This window comes from Nomascus leucogenys, chromosome 16, assembly GCF_006542625.1.
Source record: "Nomascus leucogenys isolate Asia chromosome 16, Asia_NLE_v1, whole genome shotgun sequence".
Taxonomy (NCBI): Eukaryota; Metazoa; Chordata; class Mammalia; order Primates; family Hylobatidae; genus Nomascus; species Nomascus leucogenys.
In genome coordinates, this window is record NC_044396.1 from 22,417,016 (window position 1) to 22,429,716 (window position 12,701).

General features: G+C 41.6%; 1 protein-coding gene across 3 annotated transcripts in view; it reads right to left on the reverse strand.

Moving 5' to 3' along the window:
* Nucleotides 1–9,834, reverse strand: part of E2F5 (E2F transcription factor 5) — a 45,888-nt gene extending 36,054 nt beyond the window's left edge. For 2 of the 3 annotated variants that reach the window (XM_012496128.2, XM_003269506.4), the window contains exon 1: nt 9,341–9,834. In XM_012496128.2, coding sequence (XP_012351582.2) covers nt 9,341–9,574 — 234 coding nt within the window. In that variant the 5' untranslated portion in view covers nt 9,575–9,834. The remainder of the gene's footprint in view (nt 1–9,340) is intronic. The other variant, XM_030795199.1, reaches the window with a different exon arrangement.
* Nucleotides 9,835–12,701: the final 2,867 nt, after the last annotated feature.

Genomic DNA, 12,701 nt, shown 5'->3' on the forward strand with positions numbered 1-12,701 from the left:
GTGGTGGTTTGGAACTGAACCCACTATATCTCCAAGGTATGCCTGTATACACAATGGAATACTATTAAGCCCTTTTAAAAAAAATCTGAAAATTCTGTCATTTGCAACAACATAGACAAACCTAGAGGACATTATGTTAAACAAAATAAATCAGGCACAGAAAGAGAAACACCACATGATCTCCCTTAAATGTGGAATGTAACAATGTTGATTTCATAGAATTAAAGAGTAGCATGATGGTTACCTGGGCCTGGGGTGGGGCAGGGAGGAGTGGTTGGGGAGGTATTGGTCAAAGGATATAAAATTTCATTTAGAAAGAAGTTCAAGCAATCTATTGTAAAACATGGTGAGCGTAGCTCATAACATATTGTATTAGGTTAGTGCAAAAGTAATTGTGGTTTTTGTGATTAAATTGCAAAAACCACAATTACTTTTGCATCAGCCTGTACTGTGCTAAGAAAAATGCGAGATGTTAGCCTCGTCAAATACGGAAGAGAAACAACCTGTAGTCAAAAGGGAGTGATTTGTTAAGTGGTGCCCGTCTATCTCGTAACTAGACATACCAACCAGGGAAGGTCAAAGGATGGAAAGGGGTGACTTTTGTGCTTCCAAAGTAGCTAAGCAGAAGTGGGGAAGCAGTTTAGGAAGCAGTTTAGTCAAATGATCTTTGATTAGGCAAATACTGAGTTTTAAAGAGGCTGTCAAGTTGAGACCACTTGGTCCATTAGCTGCTGCAGCAAGACCACTACTCAACATTTTCACACTGCCACAAGATTGCTCCTCTAATGGAATACTGTCCTAGTTTCTCTGAGATGCTATAAGTGGCATGATGTTACCTAAGGCTTAGACTTAGCTTGATTTCTGGGTCCACTGTATGTGTTCTTAAGATGCCGACCTGTTGCTTTTTTTTTCCATTTAAAAGGATAGTACCTGCTCCCTCTAACCACCTCACCCCATTCTTGAACGATGTTTTATCCTTTGGAAAGAACAAGGCTATGATGTAGTGACTATCGTCTGTGTCTCCTGTGTGTGTCTGTTCTTGCCACAGATGTATTTGGGGACGTTGGATGCATTCATTATCTGTAATAAAGTTTTTTAATCACTCTTCCCAAAAAGTAAAAAAAAAAAAAAAAAAAAGAAAAATGTTGGATGTTAAGTGTTCTCACCACAAAAATCATAACTATGTGAGGTAATGCATATGTTAATTAGCTAGATTTAGTTATTCTCCAATGTATATATACTTCAACACATCATACAGTATATGATATATACAATTTTATCTATCAATTTAAAAAATACAAATAGAAAACAATAAAGAAATATTTTTAAAAATACCAATATTTATCATACTAAAGAAATGGCATAATACAATATACATACCCAGTCAAATATATATGTAAGCACACTGATAGGTATCTCATCCAAACATTTCGTGGCCATGTTCACTGATGGGAAGTGGCAGGATAAGGACCAAAAACTCAGAACTGGTGTCTTAAAGTTTTAAGTCAATTTATCTTGTCCAGAACTAGAAAAATGAGATGGCTGACTCCCTTTCTTCTTTTCTCTATTAAAGTTGTTTTTTCAAATCATGCCAAAACTTCAGGGCTGGGAGCAGTGGCTCACACTTGTAATCCCAGCACTTTGGGAGGCTAAGGTGGGTGGATCATTTGAGGTTGGGAGTTTGAGACCGGCCTGGCCAATATGGTGAAACCCCATCTGTACTAAAAAAAAAAATACAAAAATTAGCCAGGTGTGGTGGCATGCACCTGTAATCCCGGCTACTCAAGAGGCTGAGGTGGGAGAATTGCTTGAACCCAGGAGGCGGAAGTTGCAGAGAGCTGAGATGACACCACTGCACTCCAGCCTGGGTGACAGAGCAAGACTCCATTTCATAAAAAAAAAAAAGAAAAAAAAAAAACTTCAGAGGTTGGTATACCATTTGCTTAGCATGTTGGTTCATGGCATCAATTTTGGCATTAGACTACTGGAGTTTGTATTTCACTTACTGTGGATATCATGTACACCATTTAACTTCTTTATGCCTCGATTTCCTAATCAGAAAATGGAGATGTAATATCTCCTTTATACTTCTGCTATGAGGATTAAATGAACACAAGGAAAGTACCTGGCATAGTGCCAGTCATTTAGTAATAGTATCATATTTTTTACTATTATATAGCTTTTGTCTCCTGAGAATTATTTCTTCCATTTAGCCAAACGCCTTGCATTTGATAGATGTTTAATGATTAGACCCTGGAATAGATGTATCTTTATCTATGTATTTTAATAGGCTTCATATTTTATTTTAGTTCTATTTCCACAGGTAACAAAGGCTTTGTATTTTTAAGCAGTTTTAAATTCCATCAAAATTGACCAAAATGTAGAGAAAGCTCCTATATGCCACGGCCCCTGCTCGTGCACAACCTCCCCCATTATCAACGTCCTGCACCAAAGTGGTACGTTTGTTAAGCTGATGAACCTACATGTGATTATCATCCAAAATCCGTAGTTTACACTAGGGTTAACTCTTGCTGTTTTACACTATGAGTTTTGACAAATGCATAATGACATGTATACATCATTATGGTACCATACAGAATAGCTTCACTACCCTAAACATAGTCTGTGCTCCATCTATTCATCCCCCCCTTCCCTCTATCCTCTGGCAACCAGTGATATTTTACTGTCTCCTTAGTTTTGCCTTTTTCCGAATATCACATAGTTGGAATCATACAGTTCACAGTCTTTTCAGATTGGCTCCTTTCACTTAGTAGTATGCATTTAAAGTTCTTCTATATCTTTTCATGAATAATATTACATCGTCTGGATGTACAACATTTATACTTTTACCTGCTGAAGAGTATCTTGGTTGTTTCCCAAGTTTCAGCAATTATGAATTAAGCTGCTATGAATATCCACGTGTAGGTTTCTGTGTAGTCATGAGTTTTCAACTCTTTTGGATAATACCATGGAACACAATTACTGGATTGTGGATTGTATGGTAACAGTATGTTTAGTTTTCTAAGAAACTGCCAAGTTGTATTCCCAAGTGGCTATACCATTTTGCATCTTCATCATCAATGAATGAGAGTTCCTGTTGCTCCACATCCTTGCTAGCTTTTACTGTTGTCAGTCTTTTGGATTTTCACCATTCTACTCAACATGCAGTGGTATCTCATTATTGATAGTTTGTGGAAAAATACATAAAACATCAAATTTATCATCTTAATCATTTTAAATATACAGTTCAGTAGTATTAAGTACATTCTCAACATTGTACAACCAATCATCAGAACGCTTCATCCTGCAAACCTGAAACTATACACATTGTATTAGTTTGCTAGGGCTGCCAAAACAAAGTGCCAAAGGCTGGGTGGCTTAAACAACAGAAATTTATTTTCTCACCATTCTGGAAGCTAGAAGTCCAAGATCAAGGCATTCATTGGCCCATTTGGTTTCTTCAGAGGCCTCGCTCCTTGGCTTACAGATGATCACCTTCCTGCTGTGTCCTCACATGGTCTTTCCTCTGGGTGGGAGCATCTGAGGTGTCTCTTTGTATATCCAAATTTCCCCTTTCTCATAAGTACCCCAGTCAGATTAGATCAGGCCACAGCTTAATTTTAGCTTAATTATCTTTCAAAGGCCCTATCCCCAAATACAATCACATTCTTTTTTTTTTGGATTTTTAGTAGAGACGAGGTTTCACAGTGGTCTCGATCTCCTGACCTCGTGATCCGCCTGCCTCGGCCTCCCAAAGTGCTGGGATTACAATCACATTCTGATGTATGGAGGTAAGGCCTTCAACATATGAATTTTGGGGGACACATTTCAGCCTATAACATCCATTAAGCAACAAATTCCATTCTGTCTTCCCTCATCCCCTGGTAACCACCCTTCTACTTTCTGTGCCCACGAATTTGACTACTCTAGGTACCTCACATAAGTGGAATCATACAGTGTGTATCTTTTTGTGACTGGCTTATTTCACCTAGCATTATGTCCTCAAAGTTCATCATGTTGCAGCATATGTCAGCATTTTCTTCTTTCTAAGGCTGAAGAATATTCCGTTGTATATATACCACATTTTGTTAAGCTACTCATCTATTGATGGACATTAGTATTACATCCACATTTTGGCTATTATGAATGCTGCTGTTATGAACACAGGGGTATGCATACCTTCTTGAGGCCCTGCTTTCAATTCTTTGGGTATACACCCAGGAGTGGAAGGGTCCTGAGAATTTGTAAGCATGCATTAAAGTTCTCGCTGTCCTATTCACATATCTCTCCTTAGGCTAATTCTACCTTAAAATGTTTGCCTGGTATTACAAACTAGGGTCTATTGTTGTTGTTGTTGTTGCTGTTTTTTGAGACGGAGTCTCGCTCTGTCACCCAGGCTGGAGTGCAGTGGCGTGATCTTGGCTCACTGCAAGCTCCGCCTCCCAGGTTCATGCCATTCTCCTGTCTCAGCCTCCTGAGTAGCTGGGACTACAGGCGCCAGTCATCACACCCGGCTAATTTTTTTGTATTTTTAGTAGAAACGGGGTTTCACCGTGTTAGCCAGGATGGTCTCGATCTCCTGACCTCGTGATCTACCCGCCTCGGCCTCCCAAAGTGCTGGGATTACAGGCGTGAACCACCGGGCCCTGCCAAACTAGGGTCTTAAATTATTTATTTATCCCAGGATGTATCTAAATCAGGCTATCATAAACGGGTATGCATCAGAGACCTGTCAGATAAGACGCACCATACTTTATCACATTAACTCAGGTATAATTCAGGTAATTTATAAGTTAAAGAATTATAATAAAAGAGATATGCAATCTTCATCATGCTTAAAAAAGCTCAAGGTGACACCAAAATGGCAAATAAAATGTATAAATTTAGTTATAACTTACATTTAATAGGAATTTTCAAAACAACATACAGATACATAGTCATGACTATCTTAACAGTTGTTCAAATTCTTAACTGTGAACAAGTGGAATCCTAGTTTAATTTGTGCAATAATATAGAATTTGTCACCAATACCTTCATTTTCAGGAGCACCGTACCTCTCTCTTTTCCACCATGGGCAGAGGAGTAAGAATAATCATGCATTTTTCCACGCCCTTACACAAATGGAAACCTACCTAAATACATTTATTTTTGAAGACTATGGAAAGATGGTATAACATAGAGAATAACAATAAATGGTCTAGTTTCAAATCTTAGCTCTCACTTTCTACTGTACAACATCAGGCAAGTTATCTAACCTATCTTGGCCTACTTAACTAGCAGTTTCTTATGCTGTGAAATGGGGCTGTTTTGCCGAAATGTTCACTGTTGTTAAGAGGATAACATTAGCTAAAAACATGTAAAATGTTTTGCATATGGTAAGCTCTTGATGTATATTAGCTATTAACAGCATAAACTGGCAAACTACATAGCTTGAAATAACCATAATTTCTTATCTCACTGTAATAAAGAAATAATAACTATCCCACTTCCACTATTGTAAATGAGACTATATGGTGTAGGTGAAGCTGCAGAGACAATGAATAAACTTTCCTCATATCACTTTCAATGTCTTTCTATTGCCTCCTAATTGTTAAGTTATACTACAACAGCTTTATTAAAATTGATTTTCTGTGTTGAGCCATGTTTTTTTTTTTTGAGACACAGTTTTGCTCTTGTCGCCCAGGATGGTGTGCAGTGGCGCGATCTTGGCTCACTGCAACCTCCACCTCTTGAGTTCAAGCGATTCTCCTGCCTCAGCCTCCCAAGTAGCTGGGACTACAGGCGCCTGCACCATGCCTGGCTAATTTTTTTGTATTTTTAGTAGAGACGGGGTTTCGCCATGTTGGGCAGGCTGGTCTCGAACTCCTGACCTCAGGTGATCCGCCCGCCTTAGCCTCTCAAAGTGCTAGTATTACAGGCGTGAGCCACCACGCCCAGCCGAGCCATGTTTTCAATTAGTTATATTATTAAGAAGAAATGGCCGGGGGCGGTGGCTCGCGCCTGTAATCCCAGCACTTTGGGAGGCTGAGGTGGGAGGATCATGAGGTCAGGAGATCGAGACCATCCTAACATGGTGAAACCCCACCTCTACTAAAAATACAAAAAAAAACTAGCCGGGCGTGGTGGCAGGCGCCTGTAGTCCCAGCTACGCAGGAGGCTGAGGCAGCAGAATGGCGTGAATCCGGGAGGCAGAGCTTGCAGTGAGTAGAGACTGCGCCACTGCACTCCAGCCTGGGTGACAGAGTGAGACTCCATCTCAAAAAAAAAAAAAACAAAAAAAAAAAGAAGAAATGTGTCACTAAGATACAACCTTACATTCTTATTCTCCAGCAGCATAAGATAGAAAAGAAATAGCATCTATGTGGTCTAGGATACTTTATGATATCCAAAATATTTGGATATTTTACTTGAAGCTTGATATACTTTTTTATTATTTGGGATATTCAAAAACTGTTTCTTCAAGGCCGGATGAGGTGGCTCACGCCTGTAATCCCAGCACTTTGGGAGACCGAGGTAGGCAGATAGCTTTGAGCTCAGGAGTTCGAGACCAGCCTGGGCAACATGGCAAAACCCTGTCTCTACTAAAAATATAAAAATAAGCCAGGCATAATGGTGTACGCCTGTAGTGCCAGCTACTTGGTAGGCTGACGCAGAAGAATCACTTGAGCCCGGGGAAGTGGAGGTTACAATGAGCTGAGATTGTACCACTGCACTCCAGTCTGGGCGACAGAAGGAGACCCTGTCTCAAAAAACAAACAAGCCCAACCAAAAAACCACACATATATAGTTTCTTTAACTGCGTTTAAAAGTCAAGTGTACAACTTAAAAGTTTCAAAAAAATTATGCTGAAATATGCCCCCACCAAAGTAAGAATACAAGAAAAATAGAAAATGTGTCTTTATAATTTCAAATTAGAGGAAATTTATAATTGTCAGTGTGAGTCCATCTTTAATATGTATTATCAAACATGTCTTAATGGGCTGGGTATGGTGGCTCACACCTGTAATCCCAGCACTCTGGGAGGCTGAGGCAAGCAGATCATTTGAGGTTGGGAGTTCGAGACCAGCCTGGCCAACATGGTCAAACCCCATCTCTACTAAACATACAAAAATGAGTCGGGCATGGTGGCAGGCACCTGTAATCCCAGCTACTTGGGAGGCTGAGGCAGGAGAATCACTTGAACCCGGGAGGCGGAGGTTGCAGTGAGCAGAGATCATGCCACTGCACTCCAGCCTGGGTGACAGAGCGAGACTCAGTCTCAAAAAAAAAAAAAAAAAAGCCAAAAGCCTTTACTGATCTTTTACTATGGTGTATAATAAGAAATATCATTGGAAAGATTTCAATGTAAGATTTTTACATACATAAGTGTATATAAATAAATGAAAATATACATAAAATACATAAAACATATGTTTTTCATACATATATATGAAAACTAATGACATTCAAACTCTTTTCTAGGAGTATAAAGTCATTAATATAATGAGACAGCGTTATTGTAGAAACCTTTGAATTTTTAGGAGAGTTCCAGAATGAATAAAGCAATTATTGTTATGAAATATCGAAGTTTACATCCTACTCACTGCCTCTGTGACTTCTGTAGGGCAATTATATAGCCACAGATAAACAGGAGGAAGCTAAAGAATTTCAAGTCAAGAAAGGGCAAAGTTCCACCATATCCTGAGGCAAGCTGAGGGAGAAGCCCTCAAAGTCCAGCCGTCAGAGTTGTTTTATCTGGAAAACCCCAAACTTCCTTGATTTTCTTACACCAAAGTCACAGGCTACAGTTGAATTTCTAGACTTTGAACAGCAGTTTGCCACCCGTGCTTTGTAACATTCCTGGCTTTTTCTGATAACTTCATGACTTCCTGTGAAATTCTTTAAACAGAATCCATTTTAATTCACTACAATTTAAATACTACACATGCCATAAATCACTTTCAGGGAGAGAAAGGAAGAAGGGGCTGTGGTGGAAAAAAAGAGAACAAGGAATTTCCAGAGGTGGGAAAAAATTCCAGGAATAACATTCCAAAAAGAAAATAGTAGAAATTACTTACCAAAATGCAAAATACGTGCAGCATGCCTCAGCTGTATGAAGTTGAACAATTTAGATACTTCAGTTTAACAATCACTGATTGAACACCAACTACATCCAGGGAAAGGAGAGGGCACTGAAAGATCTACTTCCCCTTGGGCTACACGGGAGGAGGGCCTCTAGCAGAAGAGTTGGCCCCTGCAAGTCTTGGTCCTAACATTCAGGGAGCTGCCACTGCTTTATGCAGAGCCTTGAGGATGCAGTGACACTCTCAAGCCAGGTAAGGTGGTCCAGGCACTTCCCTGTGTGCTGGGGCCAATCCTCCAAGTAAGGCCACATTTAGGGAGTCAAAGGGGATTTGCAGTGATTACTGACCGGTTAGTACTTTCTGTTTGTTTCTAAAACTTTGGTTCTTAAACTTCGCGTGCAGAGTGACCACATTCTCATTATCCTGAGCGCTGCTGAATTCTTCCAAATCCTTCCTAGATCGGTTAAGTCATTCTGTATGACAGAACAGCTTTTGATGCCTGCTCCTGTTCGAAAAATCTGAACGCAGTAAAGGACGACGCAGGGAGAGAGTTTACTGAGCACTTCCACCTCTTTGGGTGAAAGTTGTAAAATATCCCCTTTTCGTGTGACAGCAGATCTCACTTTTAGAAACCCATGACACATGCCAAATGAAGTCACAAATCAAATACCCCTCCTAACAGGGTGATGAAAGAAGTGCACAAGGAAGACTTCATACTATTTTATCGGGGAGGGGCGTGGAAAGAAGTACTCTTTTTTTTTCTTTCATCTGGTAGAGATGGCAGACTGGGTTTTGTTTTTCCTCCTTTTTATTTAAACTACAGGAACACGGTTCCAACTGGAATCGCCTATTAAAACCATCCATTCTTAACAGCAAAATCGATATCCACGGTGTCTCCGGGCAAAGCGCCCGTTACCCCGTGAGCCTCTGCCACAGGTGGACGCAAAGCAACAGACACTCGGTTACCCTCAGGTCCCTGCGCCCGGAGACAGAAGCCACGCGGGCGCGCTCGAGGTCCTGGGCTCTTTGTCGAGAGCCCGGCGTGGCGCCGGGCCCCATTGGTTACGCGTCCGCTCGGGGCCATCCTGGTCCCTCGTCCCTCCCCCATCCCGGCGTCCAGGACCCGGGAGCAGGCCACATGGTCCTCGGATTGCCCGGTCCCGGGTCCCCGCAAGGCGCGTCTACACCACGCCGCTATACCCACGCGGCGAGGGGCTGGGCTTCCCCGGGGGCCACGGGTTCCGAAGTCCGCCCCCGTCCCCGCCTCCGGAGCTCACCGCTTTGAGATCCAGAACGCCGTCCTTGGCCTCCTGCAGCAGCGACACGAACTTGGTAGTGAGCAGCCCCAGGCTCTTCTCGTGCCTGCTGCTGCCGCCCCCGGCGCCCCCGAGCTGCGGCGGAGGCGGCGGCTGCGGGGCTTGCGCCTGCGGAGGCTGCGGCGGCGGCCGCTGGCCCTGCCCCTGCCCTGCCGGCGCCTGCTGGCCCGAGCTCGCGGGCTCTGCCGCCGCCATCGCGTCCCGCCCCGCGGTGGTCGGGCCCCCGCGCACTTTCGCTCGCCGGCCCCACCCGCGGCCACCTGCCGGGTCGGCTCCGCTGCGGCCGCTTCCCCGCCCGCCGAGAGCGGTAGTGCGGGTCGCTGGCTGCTGCAAACAACAGGTGTGCGGCGCCCACCGGAGTCTGGGCCGCTTGTCACGCCGGGCCTCCGCCCCCTCCCCAAGCCCGGGGAAGCGTGAATGAGGCCCACGACCGAGGGGGGAGGGGTGAAAACGAGGAGAAGGGGCTGCGAGGGGTGGGGACCTGAGTTTAAATGGCAGGAAGTGACGCCGCCGCCCGCCGTTGCCTAGAAACACATTTTTCTGGAGGAAGGAGGAGCGCAGGAGGAGGAGGAGGGGTGTTGGCGCGTGTGTTTCACACTCGCCTCCCTGGCGTTCGCGAGCTGACCCGAGGAGTGGTAATCTCACGCGGCAAAGCAGGGAGGAAGAAAAAAAGGAGACAAAAGAAAAAAAGTCTTTTATCTGGGCAGAAAGTCACAGTGCCTAGCGGCCAAACGTTTGTGAGCGGTGAAGTTGGTTGACGGCTCAAGTTTGCAGAGCTTTAGCAGTGGGTTACTTTCTCTGGACGGTTTCTGCTATCTTGCTCTTTTGGAGCTATAGCATCGTTTGCAAATATTTCAATGACTTGGACCAAGTGCAAAGTTTTACTTCATAGCTCATCCTTTTAGATTCGGAGTACAGAAAAAGGCATCGTGGAGTTTTAGGGTTGGTTTTCATCAATCCTTTCCAAGGCCTTTGCTTTCTACATGGAGAAACGTGTAGAGGGAGAGGTTGTGAATTGCCAAAGACATGCCGTTAGATTCCAGATCTCCTGTGTTTGACCAAAGTTCTTGACCAAAGTTCTTAATATCTTATTTGAACCAAATTATATTGTATTTGGAATATTGGGTAGCCACAGGCCCTTGGACTTCAGTGATATCCAAACTATTGATGGCAAATGACATTATGGAGATCTGAGTAAAAGAAAGTCGTTGGGATTTTTTCTTCATTATATTACAAACTCTTGAGAATCCAGACTAAATTTTAAATGACTTGGTGTCACACTCAACACTTTGAATATAGTAGACAATAAAGATTAGGCGAATGAGAACAGCCTGTAATCCCAGCACTTTGGGAGGCCGAGGCAGGCAGATCATTTGAGATCAGGAGTTCGAGACCAGCCTGGCCAACATGGTAAAGCCCCGTCTCTACTGAAAATACAAAAATTAGCTGGGCGTGGTGGTGCCCACCTATAGTCCCAGCTACTCCAGAGCCTGAGGCAGGAGAATCTCTTAAACCCAGGAGGCAGACGTTGCAGTGTTGTAGTGAGCCGAGATGGCACCACAGCACTTCAGCCTGGGCAACAAAGCCAGACTCTGTCTCAAAAAAAAAAAAAAAAAAAAAAGATTAGGTGAATGAAAATTCTATGTGGCAGTAATTAATCAAGATTTCATGCAAGAAAGATTTTGCTTAATTTTAAATAACAATAAACTAACAAAAAAGGTCACTGAAGTGACATCAAATACCCCAGCAGCATTAACTAGTAAAGCTGAACACACCATTTATAACACATCATAGGCACAGAACTTTATAACCTTTATTAATAACCTATTCATAATAACCTTTATTTTAATCAAAGAAATCTATAAACAAATCTTAAAATTGAAAATCTGAAGTAAAACATGAAAAATTCAGTTGATACAACCATTTTCCAACAACCTATCTAAGAAAGGCTATCTCTATTTGATTTGACATGGGACACATCGTAGACAAGTTTTGCAAATTTATTTTATTGATTATTGTCAAATAGTATTTTTTAGAACATACTGAATTAGGAAGATTCTAATTTGTTTTTAACTTTATAACAGAACATTCTGTTATATGTGCAGGGACAGGGATTAATAAAACTAAATGTATTGATATTTTTAAAACTTACACTTCTATGGTGTCTTAGTTTGAGAAAGTACCATAAACTGGGTGACTTAAACAACAGAAATTAATTTTCTCACAGTTCTGGAGGCTGCAAGTCCAAGATCAGGAGGCTGCCATGGCTAGGTTGTGGTGAAGGCCCCCTTCTTGGCTCTCAGATTGTGGCTTTGTCATTGTGTCCTCATACGGCAGAGAGGGAGAGAAAGACAGAACAGAGACAGCATAAGCTCTCAGATTTCTTATAAGGGCACTAATTCCATCTGAGGGCTCAATCTTCACGACTTCACCTAAACCTAATCACCTCCCAAAGGCCCCACCTGCAAATAACCATCACATTGAGGGTTAGGGTTTCAACATACAAATTTTGGGGAGATATAGTTCAGCCCATGGCATGTAATCATATTTTATAGTAGCTATCTTGGTAATTTTTAAAAACAATATTTTTTAAATTTCAGCTTTAAAAGGTTTCCTACAAAGCAATTATATTATTAGTGATTCTAAAAGGTCAATTAAAAATTTATTTTGCACTGTTATTTGTGTTTTTCACATGAATTTTTCATCTCTTTAGATTGCCTGGGGTTCAATTAGAAATTATTCACAAATTAGCTACCATTTTAATTAGCATTCAAAATCTTATGTCTGTCTGAAGAGCTAAAAATCGCTTATACCAGTGGTTCCCAGACCTTAGGGTGAAAAATCATCTACAATGTTTGTTAAAAATCTACATGCTTGGATCCAAACCCCAGGGATCAAAATTAGCATTCGATATGAGAATATGACCTGTGAGTCCACATTTTTCACAGTTCAGATAATTTTCATGCACAACATAGTCACTCTTTGAGAAATGCCAAATAGCACAATGAAAAATAATGCAATATATATTTTCCTAAAAATCGACAAAGAACAGAGATTGATAATGCAAAAGTTTTTTAAATATTGCTAAATGTTTAAAAATTCTATTTTTTAAAAAAACTAAGAAATATGATTTTTTAAAAGTTATGATACAAATAATGTTTAAGAACATGATATTGATCAGTTTTGTAATCTAACTTTTATTTCTGTATCCTTTTGACTATAAAGGAGGTAACTCTCAAAAGGCTGTAAATTCCTACATCAGTTCTTTGTGCCATTTCTGACAAAGGCTTAAAAATTATTTCCAACAAAAGTCAAAGCTGGC